The 19,458-nt window shown below is 47.1% G+C and overlaps 2 protein-coding genes across 3 annotated transcripts in view; both read left to right on the forward strand.

Annotated features, from left to right (window-relative positions):
• PGM1 (phosphoglucomutase 1) overlaps nucleotides 1–18,916 on the forward strand; it is a 77,139-nt gene extending 58,223 nt beyond the window's left edge. For both annotated transcript variants that reach the window (XM_053575003.1, XM_053575004.1), the window contains exons 8-11: nucleotides 6,101–6,236; nucleotides 9,945–10,128; nucleotides 12,689–12,823; nucleotides 18,315–18,916. In XM_053575003.1, the coding sequence (XP_053430978.1) occupies nucleotides 6,101–6,236; nucleotides 9,945–10,128; nucleotides 12,689–12,823; nucleotides 18,315–18,404 (545 nt within the window). In that variant the 3' untranslated portion in view covers nucleotides 18,405–18,916. The remainder of the gene's footprint in view (nucleotides 1–6,100; nucleotides 6,237–9,944; nucleotides 10,129–12,688; nucleotides 12,824–18,314) is intronic.
• On the forward strand, nucleotides 12,830–18,308 carry LOC128574453 (uncharacterized). The gene is made up of 4 exons (XM_053575005.1): nucleotides 12,830–14,439; nucleotides 14,514–14,810; nucleotides 15,397–16,065; nucleotides 16,213–18,308. The coding sequence occupies exons 2-4, from the start codon at nucleotides 14,797–14,799 to the stop codon at nucleotides 16,448–16,450; spliced, it is 921 nt and encodes a 306-aa protein (XP_053430980.1). The 5' UTR covers nucleotides 12,830–14,439; nucleotides 14,514–14,796; the 3' UTR covers nucleotides 16,451–18,308.
• Nucleotides 18,917–19,458: the final 542 nt, after the last annotated feature.

Here is a 19,458-nt window from a genome sequence, read left to right on the forward strand (position 1 = left end):
GAGCTTAATTTTATGCTTCTCACCATTGTGGAAGGTAGGCTTCGTTCTTTAATTTCTGGGTAGGTTTACTCTGGTGGTGTACCCTCCTATTGATTGTTATGAGAAATGAGTCTGAGTATTTCCTGTAGAGCTGGTCGAGTCATGGCAAATGTCCTCAGCATGTAGATGTCAGTGAAGTATTCGATTTCTCCATCATAAATGAAACTCAGTTAGGATCTTGGGCTGGAAATTATTTTGTTTAAGAAGGTTAAAGGTCAATGACCATCCTTTTCTTGCTTGGAAAGTTTCAGCTGAAAGATCTGCAGTCATCCTTATACCTTTCCCTTTATAAGGAATACTTTTCTTATGCTTGGCTACTTGTAGAAGTTTCTCCTTCGTATTAACATTGGCAGAATTAATTCCAATGTGTCTAGGAGATGGTTTGGATTGAGTTGTGTTAGGGTTCTGAAACTATCTACTATCTGAATTTCTGTGTCTCTTGCAATACTTGGGAAGTTCTCTGCCATAATGTCTTGGAACAGAGAATCTGTGCCTTTGGGACCATCCTCTTCTCCTTCAGGTATCTCCATAATTCAGATGTTTGGTTTCTTGGAATGATCCCATAACTCTCTCAGGGAATATTTTATTCTTTTTTTCCATTTTTCTGTCTCTTTGAATGCTTGGGATAGTTCAAAAGTCTTTTCTTCTTTATCTGAGATTCTTTCTTCTCATTGCTCAATGCTTTCTGAGGGACTATACTGTATTTTGAAGCTTCTCAAATACCTTTTTCAGTTCCTTAAGCTCTGTTATATCTTTCCTCATTATGTCCATATCCTTGGTGACTTTGTCTTTGAATTCATTAATTTCTTGAGACAACTTCTAAACTGTATTTTGGTTCTCTGTCTCCATTTTTTCCTCCATTCCCATTATCTTATTTGCCATCCATAGTCTGAATTCTCTTTCTGACATTTCAGCAATTTCTCTGTGGATGGGATTCTCTGTTGTATTTTCTTTGACACCCCCAGGAGCCGTTGATCTCCTCTGATTTCTCATGTTGCCAGAATTCTTCAGCTGATTCTTCTTCATGAGTATTTTCAGTTTCTTACTCTTTTTCTCTTTTTTAATATGTTAATTATACTTTTTAAATTGAATTGGTAGGTTTTCCCTGATGAGTCCACTTGTCACCATTGCCGTGCCACCACTGCACTAACAAAGGCAGACAAGTGGTGAATCCGTAGCCCCAGATAGTGTTTCCGGGGGGGGCAAGAATCAGTAGTGGTACTGGCCCAGAGTTCCAAGTAAAGTCTCTCTGCCAGTGCTGGCTCCACATACCAAATCAAGCTCACGAGGCTGCCCTGCTGACAGTGCTGACCCAGAGTTCAGGAGAGATCCTTATGCGCTGGGCACCATCCAGCCAATCGAGTGCTGAGGGCTGCAGCTCTGTAGGCAGCATAGGCCCAGAGCTCAGACAAAGTCTTTCAGGCACCAGGCACAGCCCACCCACTTGAGCTCAGAGAGCCTCCACCCAGTGGAGAGTGTTAATCCAAAATTCAGTCCAAAGTCACTTAAACCTCAGCCTCGCCCACCCAGTTGGGCTCAGAGAGCCCTGCCTGGTGGAGGCCAAAGGATCAAACTTCAGTTCAAAGTCACTTAAACCCCAGCCCCACCCACCCAGTTGAGCTCAGAGGGCCCTGCCTGGTGGAGGCCAGAGGTCCAAAGTTCAGTCCAAAGTCACTTAAACCATGGCCCTGTCCCCCAATTGAGCTCAGAGAGCTGCCTGGTCTGGAGGCCTGAGACCCAAGGTTCAGTCCAAAGTCACTTAAACCCTGGTCCTGCCCCCACCAATGAAGCTCAGAGAGCCTTGAGGGGCTGGAGATGGTAGTTCACCCTCTACCCACAGAAGCTTGGACTGCCATGCTACTGTTCTCATGTTGCAACTCAGCGGCAGGCTTCCCAGCTTCCCAGTGAGCTCGTCAAACACTCTGGACTCTACAGGGACAGTCCTTCCGGCAGCTAGGGTCGGGGGCGGGGTGATCTGAGTGCTCAGAATTACAGGAAAAATATTTGGTCTCTTATGCCAGACAGAATGGGGCCCAGTCTCAGTGGTGGGACCTCAGTAATGAAGGAGGACTGGGACTTAACAGCTGCTCTCCTGTGGGACAAGGTGAGGAGACATTTGAAGCCTGTTCGCTGTCTGGCTGGTCACCCACCACAGAGTCCTGTTTGTGGGGAGGAGTCTCCCTTCCTGTGCGAGCTGGGCTCACACCTGTTGTTTTTCTTCTACTTTCTTGTGTCTGCCGCTTGACTCAGCCTGGGTGATGTGAATCTCACTCAGTCCTCTCGGTGCAGAGCTCCTCTCATTCGGCTTCCATCCACTTCAGCCCCATAGTTCTCCCTTTTATCACCTTGGTATTTTCTTGTGTACCTGGAACGTGCCAGCACTGATGCGTGTGTATTGAATGTGAAGTGAGTTTGGTGAGGTCGTACCTCTTGCCTGTCATGTACTTACTACCCGTCCAGGGGCAGTTACTGCAGGAGCCATTGCAGTAACTATAACCCTGGCTATAAGAGAGTCTGAGAGTCCCTGGGGACAGCTCCTGAGGGCTAGAAAGGGGCTCACCTTCCTTTCCAAGTGAAATCATTGGCGCAGTGCAGATGGAGAGGACAGGACTTCGTGGAGCCTCCTAGCTGGTCAGCTGGGGCCTGGCCTTTCTTTGAGCAAACACTTACTGAGAGCTGGTGCAGGTCAGCCCTGGCGTGGGAGTTAGGGGGTACCACTCATAGTATAGGGTGGGGCGTGATCAAGGGGATGGTAGGAGCACAGAGGGGCGAAGAGAGCAGCCTGGATGAGGACGAAGGTGAGGCATTGCAGGAGATGTTAGCCAGGCGGATGGGTGCCTGTGGGGTGGGAATTCTCAGGCAGGAGGCTACAGGAGAGACAGAAATGGGCAGGACAGAGATAGCCAGCCAGCCAGACCGGGGCACTTTCAGACAACTCCAGGTAGCTAGTTGTCAGCTGCCATGCCCCCATCCTCAGGCCTGGGCTGGCAGGGGCAGAAGCCAGGCGGATCCTAAAATGCCCACACTGGTAGGTGTGATCCCTAAACTGTTAGCTCTTGGCTTCCTCAGCCAGGGTTGACATTTTTATTGGCTGAGACCCAGCGTATGCCCTGACTGAGCTGAGTCTGTGCTTATCACAAGGTGCTGATTAGGCCAAAGCAAAGTGACAGGTGTTTCGAGATGCTGAAGGGGCAGAATCCCCTGCACGCCCTCAGTCCCTGAGCCAAAGAGACTCAGGCAAAGCCTGCCCTGCCCGGTGTCAGCCAGGACCTGTGGCCTTTGCTGACGGTGCTCTCCTCTGCACAGATAAGTGAGCTTGGCTTCTTTTACTTTTTAAAAAGTAAAACATAATTATACAAGTAATTCATATTCATTATGGGAAAATAAGGATGGAGGAAAAAACACTGTAATCCCAGTGCCCAGAGGAAAGAGCATATTGGGTTACATTCTTCTCTTTTCTTATTCAATATGCATAGTTAAGAAGCATTATTTCTTGAAAGTTGTATAAGATCAGTGGAAAAGAATTTTCCATAAAATATGGTTTTTGTTGCTCTCTTTATTCATAATGGTATCTTGCATTTATGTAGTGCCTAACAGTTTCTAAAATATTTCCACTCGCTTTATCATAGTAATCTCAGATGACTGTGGGACAGAGGTTAGCATTAATCCCATTTGATAGTTGAAGAAACTGAGGCTCAGAAAATCAAGTAACTTGCCCAAATTCAAATAGCTTGTAAGTAACAGAGCCTCAAATTCATGTTTTCTGATTCCCAAGTGTCAAGCTTTTGCTAATAAGTCACAACTGTAAAAATTATAGCTTTAGAAACGCGTCCATGTACCATTGCCTTTTTTCACTGGAAATACACCATTGTTCATCAGAATGCTGAAGAAAATGAAATGTATTCAGCCTTCCTAAGTATTGATCAAATTACCTAGAGTTTTGACACATCCAACGTGGTCAGTGAGATTAGCCTAAGTATCTGAAAGGGAAGAGGGTTATACAGTTGCAATAGGTTTAAGATAGCTGTTTATGGTACCCAAGGTAGATATTTCATTTGTAGTATTACATGTATGATTTAGTTAATCTCCAAGTACTTTATCAGAGTTGAATAAGACTTTTAGATTTTGTATTTATTACCATACAAAATTATAAACCCAAGTTCTTCACTTAGAGCAGAAAAAGCACAAGGGAACTTTGCCTCCTGTACACTCAGTCTCACCACAAAAGAATAAAGAAAGAGAGAGAGGAGAAAACAAAAACAGCTCGGACAAATAACTCCAAGCTGTGTACGACTGTCATAAATCCCCAGTCGCTTCTGAGGATGAGCGACTGCCAAAATATAGCATTTGCAAAAGCTGAAAGAGGCAGTGAGCTAACTGTTCCTTATTATAGCCGCAAAGGCAAACAGAAGTCCATAGATATAAAACTAGGTAAACATAGAAAGTTTGTTGCATAAAACTAAAATACTGCTTACTATTTCTAGTATTGCTAGCATCCAGATTTTAAGAACTGTAACTTAAAACTTAAGAACTTCTAAAAATGGTATCCCATTGAAGAGAAAAATGTTTTGATAGAAAAAGTTGTATGTTTTTATGCACCAAAAATAGAAAATGAAAATATTGGAGTAGGTTAATTAGTTGACTCATTCATTCATGTGAAGACACAATTAGTAATTTACCGTATCCCTTGTGCTGCGCTAGTCATCAGACTCGGTTATGAGGATAAGTAAGAGATGCCTCTGAAAAGTGTGTGGCTAGAGGGAGAGAGGCCTGTAAACAGCTGATTGATGCTCAGAAGGGGTGGACCCCAGATGTTTAGTGTGGTTGCTTTAGGAAAAGAGAAAGGAGCTCCTTAACTACTTAGAGAAGCTGGGAGCTAGTCTCTAAGAGGAGAGGACGTTTAAGCTGGGTCTGAAAGGATGAAGAAGGGAGGGAAAAGATTTAGCACCACATGCCTCCTACATGGCCAGCATCGTGCCAGCTGCCCTGGCAATTCCCAGAAGGACAAGAACCAGTGGGAGGCAGAGGAAGCAGCAGGCAGATAAAGAATTTAAGTTACAATAGTATGGAAAGCATGCTTATGGAAGGATTGTGTGGAGTCCTGTGATTTTTCAGAAATCAGAAAATAGAGCTCAAAGTAGTCTGCTTTTTTCAGAATAAGGGAGTTTAAAGGTAGAAAGTAGGAGTTCCAGACCAGCCTGAGCAAGAGCAAGACTCCATGTCTACCAAAAACAGAAAAAATAACAGAGCAGGGTGACGCCTGTGGCTCAAAGGAGTAGGGCAAGACTCCATGTCTACCAAAAACAGAAAAAATAACAGAGCAGGGTGACGCCTGTGGCTCAAAGGAGTAGGGCCCTCACCCCATATGCCAGAGGTGGTTCAAACCAAAAACTGCAAAAAATAAAAAAAAAATAATGGAGCATTGTGGCGGGCACCTGTAGTCGCAGCTACTTGGGAGGCTGAGGCAGGAGGATCACTCGAACCCAGCAATTTGAGGTTGCCGTGAGCTGTGAGGACACCACAACATTCTACCCAGGTGACAGAAGGAGAGTCTGTCTCAAAAATAAATAAATAAAAAATAAAAGGCCAATGTGAGAAAAAAAGTTAAACATTAAAAAAAAGGAATCTATTCTTTTTTGCATAGCCAGAAGTGACACTTTTATCTCATGCTGAAGCCTCATGTGTGTTTAGGCCTCTTTCTAGGTTTTTCTTTTGTCCATTAAGCTACTAGACTACTTATCGGAATTTTATAATGTCACGTTCTGCTGTTTGTTTAGCATTGTTTTTGTTTTGTCTTCACATTAATACTTTATAATTGATACATTAAGTTCCACTTAATTACCTCACTGACATTTTTATTGGCAGTTGCCTTAAATTTCTAAGTTACTTTGGGAAGCATCCAATTGTTTTCTGTATCATGTGGTTTTTCTTCAATATGTGACCCCTTCTGTGCCAAGTCCACAGTCAAGTTTTCTGACATTTTAGGATGCATACTGCTGAGTTTATGCTCAAGTATTTGGAGAAATCTCACTCCTCACAGCACCTGGCTCTGCCCCTCCAGGTTCTGACCACATCCGTGAGAAGGATGGCCTGTGGGCTGTGCTCGCCTGGCTCTCCATCCTCGCCACCCGCAAACAGAGTGTAGAAGACATTCTTAAGGATCACTGGCAAAAGTATGGCAGGAATTTCTTCACCAGGTAAGTATGGCTGGGTGTGAGGTTGTGTGAGAAGAGGGTACATCTCAGGTACACACAGTCTCTCTCCTCTTAAGTGATGATAAGACCTTCATCCAGCCTCCAGCAACTAGAGATGTTTTAAAATAATTCAGTCAAGGTTGAAATGAAGTCAACTTTTATGTTAGCCATGAAGAATTAGGCTTAAAAATTTAGCTAACCTAATCAAAAGAATAAGTGCCTTATAAGCAGTTTTAAATGTACCCGTCAGGCGGACTTGATTGTAATACTGGGTTTAGAGTCAGAGAAAAGGACTTTATTCCTTCCCCTTACCAGACTGGGGATTTCACTCCTCTGTCTGTACTCAGTTTTCTCATCTGTGGAAATGGGAACAACAGTCTAGCTATTGAGAGGAGTAAATGAAATATGGAATCCTATTTCATAATTTCTTAAAGGGTGGATCTGCTTAATCCAGATCAGCCTTACTGACTCATTAAAATAGGCCCCAAAGCCTTTGTATTTGTTAATGCTTCAATAATTGAGTCAGCAAATATTTACTGTATACCTACTTTCTGTGGGGTACGGGGATTCAGCAGTGAACAAAATACTTAGAACACTTAGTAATTCTTTATCATACACATGTCTATTTTAAAAAAGCATTAAAAATTTTTTTGACAGTAGTGCTTTTCACTAAGTCCAGTTTTCCTTTCCCCCAGTAAGTGTAAAAAAATCCATCAAAAATTTTCTTGGAGCTCTGTATTCTAATTATGGGAAAGAAATAAGATTTTAAAAATTAGTTAAATTGTTTGCCTGTAAGAAATGAATGGGTATAATTTCTCTGGACCTTTTCCAGTTGGCTTTTCTATAAAATGGGTGAGATGGACTAGAAAATTTGAGAATTTACTTTTCTTTATTTTTGAGACAAGAGTCTGGCGCCCAGGCACACAGCACCATCCCAGCTCACTGCAGCCTCAAACTGCTAGGCTCAAGCAATCCTCCTGCCTCAACCTCCTGAATAGCTGGGGCTACAGGTGCATACCACCAGTCCTGGCTAATTTTTCTATTTTTTGTAGAAACAGGGTTTCACTCTTTTTTTTTTTTTTTTTTTTGTAGGGTCTCACTCTTGCGCAAGGGCATCTTGTACTCCTGGGTTCAAACACTTCTCATGCCTTGACTCCCAAAGTGTTGGGATTACAGGTGTGAACACTGCACCTGGTTAGACTAGAGAATTTAAAAATATATTCCAGGTTCTATAGTCCATGCTCTCTGGGTAGTTATGGAAGAATTTAACCTTGAACATCGTGGGTTTCTCAGTCAGAATCCCTCTATTGACTTTGGACAAGTTCATTGGTCTCTTAAGCTATTCTTTTGTGGAGGCAAAGGAATAACTGCCACCTGGCACCGCACACTAGTCCTGAGAGCCACGGCAAGAATCTCTACTCTCTAACAGACAGAAAAACCAAGGAGTTCAGACAGGCAGCCATGAACTGTCTAGACCAGTGATTTTCAACCCATGTGCCACAGCACTCTGGTGTGCCCTGAGAGGGTCTTAGGTGTGCTACGAAAAATTTTAAAGATCATTAATTAAGGGCAGCGCCTGTGGCTCAGTGGGTTGGTATATGGGCACCGGCCCCATATACCAAGGGTGATGGGTTCGAACCTGGCCCGACAGCTAAAACAGCAATGAGAATTGCAACAAAAAATAGCCGGGCATTGTAGTGGGCTCCTGTAGTCCCAGCTACTCAGGAGGCTGAGGCAAGAGAATCACCTAAGCCCAGGAGTTGGAGATTGCTGTGAGCTGTGACGCCATAGCACTCTACCGAGGGCAACAAAGTGAGACTCTGTCTCAAAAAAAAAAAAAAAAAAAAGATCATTAATTAAATTATTTTTGAAAAGAAGTTCAAGGCATAGTAAGTATATTCTTTTCTTCTCTTTTTTTGATCAACATAATTTAAATGTGCTGCGGAAACTTAACTGTAGGTTCAAGGGTGCCATGAGATAAAAAATGTGGAAAATGCTATATCATTTTAGAGTATCATAAAAATAGGAGCATGTCTGGTTTTATGCCCCCAGACACCTAAGTCACTGTAGATTTTGTGCCCTAAACCCCTACATCATTGTAGAAATGTGTGTGTTTCGAATAGATAAATGAATGCCGCCTACAGATGACCCATAGCTAGAGTGGAAGGAGAAAGGTCAGGAGAGTTTGTTCAGAGAAAGGGTCACTCTTGAATAAGTTGATCATCTCCATAAAAAAATTATTTTTATTAATTATCAAATATAACTGCTAACCAAGTATCAAACAAGTATCAAACAACAAGATCTTAGGGTGGCACCTGTGGCTCAGAGGAGTAGGGTGCCGGCCCCATATGCTGGAGGTGGCGGATTCAAACCCAGCTCCAGCAAAAAACTGCAAAAAAAAAAAAAAAAGTTCTTAAAACCTACATTTATGATGAGTTATGTGTCCACTTATTGCGTAAAAGTACTAGGCATTTTTGTGTGCCTCTCATGCCAGCCTCGAGCCAACTGAGATCATAAGAGATGGTGCAACTGATAGATAGTTACATAATTAACAACCAGCAGAGGCTGGACCCCTAGGCCATTCTGTCTGAATGTAAAGCCCAGACTCTTCCCATTGCACCCCTCTGCGCCTAGGATTTATAAAACATTTCCCTTGCACACCCCAAGGTGACAGACATAAAACACACACACCTGGTTGTAATTTCTTGCTGGCGGGGAGAAGAGCTGACTTCAAGATTAAGGGGTCTGTTTAATCCATGGACTCTTGTAGCCAGAATAGACTGGCCTTAATTCCCTGATACTTCTCATGTCTCAAAGAAATATCTTATTTGTACATACCGTATTTGTTTCACTATGGCAAATAAATAATAGAATCTGGTATCTTGAACCTCTAGAAAATAACTTTCTCAAGAGGCTTGTGTACCATTAGGTCAAGAAAAGCCACATGTAAGAGTCTTTAACATGATTAAGAAAGATGTCAAGAGGAAAGAAAAAAATAATTGTCATAAAATTTCACTTGTGATAAGCATTTTTCCCCCTTCGCCTTTCTGCACCTGCACCAGCCCCACCAGGCCTCCTCTGTCAGGATGAATCCAAAGCACTTTGGATCAGAACACAATCCTCCTGAAAGAAGGGAGTCCCCTCAGATGTAGAGTCAGTGTTGGGCTTCTTCATCTGATCAGTGAAAACTTGGCTTTGCTTTAGGAAGCTGCTGTGGAGACCGGAATGCCCCTTAGTCAAAATTTCACCAGCCTCAGGCAGGCTCCATGCTGGGAGCAGTCCCAGCATTCAGTCCAAAGAAGCTCCCGGAATTTAGAAAAGAAGGGCCTGAATTACATGCTCCTTCGGGAGAGTCCTCCAGAGATAACATTGATTCTAATTCCGTCTCCTCGGGATGTTGTGATTAAAGGTTAGAGAGTATCTCTCAAAAAGCCTTTGAAGCTTCTTAGAGCTTTATTCTGTATAAGTGCCAAAGTAGGTGTTTTCTGCTTATTCAGAAGTTTATAACCCTTCCCTGAAATCCTCCAAACCCTTCCTTTCATCCCTGGCCTGTTTCATCCCCAGTGATTGTCAGGCCCATATTTCTTTGCAGCTCCTTCTGAAGTTAGATGGTTTTGGGGGAGGGCCAAAGAACCACTGAAGGAAGTGCTGATTGATATGCTGGGTCTGATCTGAAGTCAGCACAGGCCTCAGCCATGTGGCTTCCTCCAGGTACGACTATGAGGAGGTGGACGCTGACAGTGCAAACAAAATGATGAAGGATTTAGAGGCTCTTGTGCTGGATCGCTCCTTTGTGGGGAAGCAGTTCTCAGCCAGTGACAAAGTGTACACTGTGGAGAAGGCTGATAACTTTGAGTACAGTGACCCAGTGGATGGAAGCATTTCAAGAAATCAGGTAGGAGCAGAGTGAAGGGAAGAAGGCCTGTCGGCCATCTCCCCTGCTGCCCTGCTTTTCTAGAATGATTGAGGTGCACGTGGTCTCAGTGGTCTGCGCCCTGCTTCTATCAGTCCCCTGTGCTCTCATTCTGGGACTCTTGGCCTGGACTCCAGGGGATTTTTGCACCCCTTGGGGTTATTAGACACAAGGTGACATGTCACACGTGCATGTGGAAAGGAGCCCCAGAATCTAAAAAGGTAGAGAACTCCTCTCTTTTCTCTCAACAGATTAAAGCAGAATAATAGTGTGAGAATAGCCTTATCATGCACAGCAAAAGCTCCAAGCTGACCACCTCCCTGTACTGACCACTCCTCAAGGTGACCTAATTTTCATAGGCTGGACATGATCACACATACTCAATAGACAGTAGGCCTAGTTCCTTATGGTGACCGCCTCCTTAGGTTGACCAGTTAGCTACCGTCCCTTGAGTGGTCAACTTGCAGTTCTATGATACATTTTTCTCAGATGTTCTAATTTCTAAAGAAAAATATATAAGGCATTTCCAGACTTAGAAATGTTGACTGTTACTGTCCACTTGCTGCCCACCTGACACAGCAGTGTGAGGCAAGGCACCACAGTTTAGAAGCTGGGCTATCGCTAGGTGTGGACAGAACTGCTGGGGTTTCCCTCCCACGGTGCCCAGTGCTGCAGGCTGGATGAGCCTCCTCCCAGCTGCTCACTCCAGCCCTGCCCTCTCCCCCTTACTGGATGAGCCTCCTCCCAGCTGCTCACTCCATCCCTGCCCTCTCCCCTCTCACTGGATGAGCCTCCTCCCAGCTGCTCACTCCATCCCTGCCCTCTCCCCTCTCACTGGATGAGCCTCCTCCCAGCTGCTCACTCCGGCCCCGCCCTCTCCCCTCTCACTGGATGAGCCTCCTCCCAGCTGCTCACTCCATCCCTGCCCTCTCCCCTCTCACTGGATGAGCCTCCTCCCAGCTGCTCACTCCATCCCTGCCCTCTCCCCTCTCACTGGATGAGCCTCCTCCCAGCTGCTCACTCCATCTCTGCCCTCTCCCCTCTCACTGGATGAGCCTCCTCCCAGCTGCTCACTCCGGCCCTGCCCTCTCCCCTCTCACTGGATGAGCCTCCTCCCAGCTCCTCACTCGGGCCCCGCCCTCTCCCCTCTCACTGGATGAGCCTCCTCCCAGCTCCTCACTCCGGCCCCACCCTCTCCCCCTTACTGGATGAGCCTCCTCCCCAGCTCCTCCCTCCGGCCCCGCCCTCTCCCCTCTGACTGGATGAGCCTCCTCCCAGCTGCCCACTCCATCCCTGCCTCTCCCCTCTCACTGGATGAGCCTCCTCCCAGCTGCTCACTCTGGCCCCGCCCTCTCCCCTCTCACTGGATGAGCCTCCTCCCAGCTTCTCCCTCCGGCCCCGCCCTCTCCCCTCTCATTGGATGAGCCTCCTCCCAGCTCCTCACTCCGGCCCCGCCCTCTCCCCCTTACTGGATGAGCCTCCTCCCCAGCTCCTCCCTCCGGCCCCGCCCTCTCCCCTCTGACTGGATGAGCCTCCTCCCAGCTGCCCACTCCATCCCTGCCTCTCCCCTCTCACTGGATGAGCCTCCTCCCAGCTGCTCACTCCATCCCTGCCCTCTCCCCTCTCACTGGATGAGCCTCCTCCCAGCTGCTCACTCCGGCCCCGCCCTCTCCCCTCTCACTGGATGAGCCTCCTCCCAGCTCCTCACTCCGGCCCCGCCCTCTCCCCCTTACTGGATGAGCCTCCTCCCCAGCTCCTCCCTCTGGCCCCGCCCTCTCCCCTCTGACTGGATGAGCCTCCTCCCCAGCTCCTCCCTCCGGCCCCACCCTCTCCCCTCTGACTGGATGAGCCTCCTCCCCAGCTCCTCCCTCCGCCCCGCCCTCTCCCCTCTGACTGGATGAGCCTCCTCCCAGCTGCCCACTCCGGCCCTGCCCTCCCCTTTGGTTCTGCAGCTGGTTGTTGTCACAGAAGGGACTCATCTCTGGTGATTTAGAAACAGAGATAGTGAAGAGGGGGTAAAGATTCTGTTCTAGCTTCCAAGTTCACTTTTGCCTGATAGACTCAGATTTTGGACCCAGTCCTTCCCAAGGCATCAGACATGGTTTGGAAGGGACAGGCTGCGTGGTTTTTGAACTTCTCTCAAGAGCAGGTGGATGGAGTTCAGCCCATTCTGTCCATGTCTCCTTTCTGATATGTGGGTGGAATTTCTGCATCTAGTGGCTTTACTTATCTATTAAGCCTCAAACCAGAAGGATTAGTCCGTAAATTATAGGGAAGCAGGGCCTCATGTCTTCCGGCATCACAGAGATCAGTTTTCCCCACCAGAGAAATGTTTCCCCCACTCAGCCGAGCCCCATCGTCTGGATGCAGAGGGAGGTTGATGAAGGCAGACAGGGAGACTCAGCTGCTGCCTTTATCAAGGACCTGGCCCCTGACTGCTCAAGCACGGGCGCAGCTAGCTCCCCGGAGCACCCCCGTGACTGGCCAGGCTTCAGTTCCCTTCCAGCATGTGGGGCAAAAACTCTCCGCTTATCGTTTGCAGGGCTTGCGGCTCATTTTTACAGATGGTTCTCGCATCATCTTCCGACTGAGCGGCACCGGGAGCGCAGGGGCCACCATCCGACTGTACATTGACAGCTACGAGAAGGACATTGCCAAGATCAGCCAGGACCCCCAGGTAATACCCAAGCCCCATGCCCTGATTAGTTCTTCTGTTTGAGGGAAGAACAGTGATCCCGTTGAGGCTGCGTATCAATGCCCATTCTCAGATGGCCTAGCAGGTGCCAGCTGTACCCTCTTCCCTCCATAGCTCTTTCAGTGTGTCCTAACAGCAAAAACAAATAATCATATCCCCCACAATAAAATCATCATTATAATAAAAACACCATTTTTACTAATTTTTACACCATTTTTACTAATTTGAGCATTTACTAATTTCCAAGCTCTAAGCATGCTGCTTGACTATACCAACCCACGTAACTCCCAAATTGGGTAGAGACTGGCACACAGTTAAGTGACAATAGATTCAGTACTGATCCTTGAATCTGCCCCTCGCTGGGTGTCTGGTCTGATCCAGTTCTAGATTTGGTGGGAACGGGAGTTTCATATGTACTCACAGAAAAGTCTGCAGACGGCAGCCTGGTCGTGTGCATGCTCCAGCTGCCACAGAGAGTCTCCAGGGGCGTGCCAGAAAGGAGAGGGGCTCAGGGACATGGATGGGGCAGAACTTGGAGGACAGCCACCAAAATGGAGGCGCCAAGGGGAGGCAGTGATGTGCAGGGCAGCATCCCCATGAGTGGTCCTCATAGCACTCGTTGTGACATAAGCTCCCCCAGTGGCTCTCCAGAGCCAGAAGGGGCTGAGGAGGTGTTGGCCTTCTGGGTGATTCATAGCACGTACTGTCCCTAGAAGGCTCCAAGAAAACCCACAGAAAAGGCTTTGGCCCAAGGACCTGAACAGACATTTCTCCAAAGAAGACAGGCGAATGGTCAACAGATTTCTCACCATCACTAATCATCAGGGAAATACAAGTCAGAACCACAAGGAGACACCACCTCATGTCTGTTACACGGCTGTCATCAGAAAGATGAAAGATAACAAGTGTTGGCAAGGATGTGGGGGAAAGGGACACCTCCCACACTGTTGATAGGAATGTAAATTGGTGTAGTCATTTTGGAAAATAGTATGGAAGTTTCTCAAAAAATTAAAAATAGGGCTACCATGGGATCCTGTCTCCTCCTGAGTCTGATATCCACAGGAACTGAAATCAGTTATCTCATAGAAATATCTACACTCCCACATTCATAATAGCCAAGAAATGGAACCAACTTACATGCCCATCTGCAAAAGAATCGATGAAGAAAATGTGGCAGGTGTGTTTACAACAGGGTGTCCCAGAAGTTGCCCCCAAATTCTCCATCCATAGGGAAAATGGAAAAATGTAGCTAAATGTACCTTTATTTACAAATTATTCATTACAAAATATTATAAAGAGCTGGCCAACATGTAGAATATTCTGTAAATATTTTGTAAAATTCTGTATAATTTCTCATGTACCGTCCAGACGGTGACTTTGGGGGCAACCTCTGGGACACCCTGTATATATATCAAATGGAAAATGATTCTGCCTTTACAAAAAAGGAAATCCTGCCATTTGCAACATGGATGAGCATGAAGGATACTGAGCTGTGTGAGCTAAAACAGACACAGAGAGACAGGTCCTGCAGGGGCTCATGTGCATGGATCTCAGAACACAGTGAACTCACAGGAGGATGGGGTGACAAAGAGAGACAGGTCCTGCACAGATCACGTGGTGGAGCCCAGAAGACAGTGAACTCACAGGAGGATGGGGTGACGCAGAGAGACAGGTCCTGCACAGATCATGTGGTGGAGCCCAGAAGACAGTGAACTCACAGGAGGATGGGGTGACACAGAGAGACAGGTCCTGCACAGCTCACATGCGTGGAGCCCAGAAGTCAGTGAACTCAAAGGAGGATGGGGTGACGCAGAGAGACAGGTCCTGCACGGCTCACGTGGTAGAGCCCAGAAGACAGTGAACTCACAGGAGGATGGGGTGACGCAGAGAGACAGGTCCTGCACGGATCACGTGGTGGAGCCCAGAAGACAGTGAACTCACAGGAGGATGGGGTGATGAAGAGAGACAAGTCCTGCACGTGCGTGGAGCCCAGAAGACAGTGAACTCACAGGAGGATGGGGTGACGCAGAGAGACAGGTCCTGCACGATTCACATACGTGGAGCCCAGAAGACAGTGAACTCACAGAAGGATGGGGTGACGAAGAGAGACAAGTCCTGCATGTGCGTGGAGCCCAGAAGACAGTGAACTCACAGGAGGATCGGGTGACGCAGAGAGACAGGTCCTGCACGGCTCACGTGCGTGGAGCCCAGAAGACAGTGAACGCACAGAAGGATGGGGTGACGCAGAGAGACAGGTCCTGCATGGCTCACGTGCCTGGAGCCCAGAAGACAGTGAACTCACAGAAGGATAGGGTGACGCAGAGAGACAGGTCCTGCATGGCTCACGTGCGTGGAGCCCAGAAGACAGTGAACACACAGAAGGATGGGGTGACGCAGAGAGACAGGTCCTGCATGGCTCACGTGCGTGGAGCCCAGAAGACAGTGAACACACAGAAGGATGGGGTGACGCAGAGAGACAGGTCCTGCATGGCTCACGTGCCTGGAGCCCAGAAGACAGTGAACTCACAGGAGGATGGGGTAACGCAGAGAGACAGGTCCTGCACGGTTCACATGTGTGGAGCCCAGAAGACTGAACTCAGAGAAGGATGGGGTGACGCAAGAGACAGGTCCTGCACGGCTCACATGCGTGGAGCCCAGAAGACAGTGAACACACAGGAGGATGGGGTGACGCAGAGAGACAGGTCCTGCACGGCTCACGTGCGTGGAGCCCAGAAGACAGTGAACACACAGAAGGATGGGGTGACGCAGAGAGACAGGTCCTGCACGGCTCACGTGCCTGGAGCCCAGAAGACAGTGAACTCACAGGAGGATGGGGTAACGCAGAGAGACAGGTCTTGCACGGTTCACATGTGTGGAGCCCAGAAGACTGAACTCAGAGAAGGATGGGGTGACGCAAGAGACAGGTCCTGCACGGCTCACATGCGTGGAGCCCAGAAGACAGTGAACACACAGGAGGATGGGGTGACGCAGAGAGACAGGTCCTGCACGGCTCACGTGCGTGGAGCCCAGAAGACAGTGAACACACAGAAGGATGGGGTGACGCAGAGAGACAGGTCCTGCATGGCTCACGTGCCTGGAGCCCAGAAGACAGTGAACTCACAGGAGGATGGGGTGACGCAGAGAGACAGGTCCTGCACGGCTCACGTGCGTGGAGCCCAGAAGACAGTGAACACACAGAAGGATGGGGTGACGCAGAGAGACAGGTCCTGCATGGCTCACGTGCCTGGAGCCCAGAAGACAGTGAACTCACAGGAGGATGGGGTAACGCAGAGAGACAGGTCCTGCACGGTTCACATGTGTGGAGCCCAGAAGACTGAACTCAGAGAAGGATGGGGTGACGCAAGAGACAGGTCCTGCACGGCTCACATGCGTGGAGCCCAGAAGACAGTGAACGCACAGGAGGATGGGGTGACGCAGAGAGACAGGTCCTGCACGGCTCACGTGCGTGGAGCCCAGAAGACTGAACTCAGAGAAGGATGGTGGTGGGAGGCGTCAGTCAGAGGAACAAGATCTCACTTCTGCAGGATGAAGGAGTTCCAGAGGTGCAGAGTAGTGGCTGTAATTAATAATTCTGTATTGTATACTTGAGGTTTGCTCAGAGTAGATCATACATGTTCATAGTACTTCGACCACAACAAAGAAGGTAATTATGTGATGACATTGACATATTAGCTTCACCATGGTAATAGTTCACTGTGTATATCAAAACGTACACCTTAAATATAAACAATTTTTATAAAAACTTAAAAATAAAGTTGGTAACATACTGGCCATACTTATTTTTCCACTTAGCGTTTTTTTTCTTCTAACAGCCAGTTACAATCCTGTGAAAATTATTTGGAGACCAGTGGCATAGTGGTTCTGAGCCCAGGTTTCAGAGTTAGATCTTGTTTTAAATTCTGTTCCTGCCACTTATTCACAGCATGTTACTAAGTAAGTCATTTCAGTTTCAAGTTTTGGTTTCCTTGTCTGTCAAACAGCAGAATAATTCCAACTTCACAGAGTTCTTACAAGGATTTAAAGAGACAATAAATGCAAAATTCTTAAATGCTGTGGCTGACACAAAAGATTAACTTTGGATATGAGGAGTTCTTATAGTTTTTTCTTTTAGCGTAAATTTGTTTTTAAATCGTAAAAAACACATAAAATTTGCTATCATAACCATTTTTAAGTATACAATTTAGTAGTGACATATATATGTAAAATTTTTTTTTTCTCACATTGTTGTCCAAATTATTTTTTGGAGTTTTTTTGTTTGTTTCTTTGTTTGCAAAATGAAAAGTCTGTACCCACTGAATTTGGCTCCATGTTTTCCCCACCCTCAGCCCTGGTACTGCTATTCTTCCTGTGTCTGTGCAGTTGACCATGCTCGGAAACCGGGCAGGGGGACAGTATATCACGTTTACACTTTCCCAGTGTCCAGGCTCCAGTTTCAGTCGTCTCCAGAACACTCTTTAAGAATCCCTAACATGTACCTGGCTTATTGTACCCTCAATTAATCCCCAACAATAAAAAAAAAATAATAACAAAAATAAACAAATAAATAAAAATAAAAAAGCAAAAAAAAAAAAAAGAATCCCTAACATGTAACTGAGGCAGTGAAGTCTGCATGATTGACACTCAGGAAGAAGGAAAGTGTGTTTGTCCTTTTATCCTCGAGATGAATGCCTGGCCCATGGTGCTCTCTGCAGCATGGTGCTCGGGAGGGGAGTGGTGCCCCCGTCCAGCTGGGAGAAGCCTTGTCCCTCGGTCTGGGTCCTACGCAAGTGGTGGGCTCAGCAGGGAGGGTCGGTTCTCCCTCCCCTCCAGGTACCGCGCACTGGTGGAGATTCGGATAAGGGAAAGCAACTGTTGGTGGCAGAAAACGCACCATTCCGGTTGTCACTGAATCATTTGGTCAAATCACTTCACCTCTTTGAGTGCCGATTTTCTTATCTGTAAATGGGCGGTTCAACCAGACGAGTAGGGTTGAAAATATTTATTTAAGCAGGAGCGTTCTTGTTTTTTCTTTAAGGGAGAGGTAGATGTACGTGTGGGGAGAAGGGTTGTCACATTTTGAAAGATCTTTTCAAGGACAGTGTGGGAAACAAACTGGAGGATGCAAAGGTGGGTTTGGCGGTGACAGAGGGAACATTGTTCAGCCAGGGATGGCAGCAGGATGGAGAGAAATGGGCGCTAGTGAGAATATTCAGAAGGTGAAAGGCCTAAGTACTGAGAGAGAGGAGGTGGGGAATACGGAGGAAGACATCAGAGGCAACTCTTAGTTCACTTTGCCTGCAAGACTGAAACAGAAACTGCTGGAACTCAGGGGAAAGAGCGTGTTTGTTTTTAGACTTGGTGGAGTTTGAGGAGCTGTAGACCGAGGAGTAGGCAGGCAGATGCCTGGCTCTGGAGCTCAGGGTCTATTTACAGAAAGTGACGGAAAACACGCTTCTCTCTGTGTCCCCCTCAGGTCATGTTGGCCCCTCTTATTTCCATCGCTCTGAAGGTGTCCCAACTCCAGGAAAGGACGGGCCGCACTGCACCCACCGTCATCACCTAAGAAGACAGGTCAGACGCGGTACGTCTCCACCCAGGACCCATCCATGCCATCTCACTGAAGAGCGCAGACAGTGACAGCCAGGCTTTTTAGGGTTTGATTTTTCCACTCACCAGTTGTTGAGGAATGATGAGTTTGTGAGGCACTGCCCATCGAGACGCCCTTGGGAAAGAGGACCTGGGGGCTGTGCAGTGCTGGCATCAGCAGGTGCTTGTCCCCTGAGCACCACACCGTTCCCACCACCATGGAAGGCAGGGGCTGAGCATCAGCGGGCGAGGCTGTGTTCATCCTGAGGTTGTGCCAGTGAAATGACAGTGCAAATTCCTTTCTTTTGGCTAAACCAGACCCTGTCATCTACCGTTTACGTGAAATCCAGCAAAACGCAATTTCTGGTGCCTTCTGTCAGTTAGTTTTTTCCTCAGAGTGAGACGTACCTGTCTGCAGATTTCTGTCTTATTTTGCAACACAGTCCCATTCAGACAGATAGATTGGGATATTAAAGCAAATCAAGCTACTGTTGTGTGTAGTCTTTTCTTAACTACAAAGTACTTTTTTTTTTTTGTATTTGAGAAAGAAAACTTTTTTTTTTTTTTTTTTTTGAGGAGGTGGGTATTATACTTTATTTTGATGTCCCAACCAGAAAACAAAATGGTCTCTGGGCTAGGTTGAAAGTCCTTAGACTTAAGAACTGTAATTTTAAATCTTAACAGGGTCAACTGAGCTAAGCTTGATGTGGTTAACCTGGAACAAGGGGAAAGAAGATGGTTTTCAAGGACAGTGTGGGAAACAAACAGCGACGCTGAGATGCCCTGATGCCTGTTGGAGGGGCAGAGGCACAGCCCTCAGGTCCTGGAGCAGGACACAGGCATGTGGCTGGAAGTCTGAGCCGCTGGCCCCCTTGCACCACAGTTGCATTCAGCCCACGTTGTAGTTAAAAGTATCAACTTGGAAGCCAACAGACCAAGTCTAAATCCCATTTGAGACCTTCCGTGACCTTTGAGTGTCATTTCCCAATCTTGAAAATTGGGATGAGACCGTTCCCACCTCAGGGGTTCCC

This window comes from Nycticebus coucang, chromosome 22 (assembly GCF_027406575.1).
Source record: "Nycticebus coucang isolate mNycCou1 chromosome 22, mNycCou1.pri, whole genome shotgun sequence".
Lineage (NCBI taxonomy): Eukaryota > Metazoa > Chordata > Mammalia > Primates > Lorisidae > Nycticebus > Nycticebus coucang.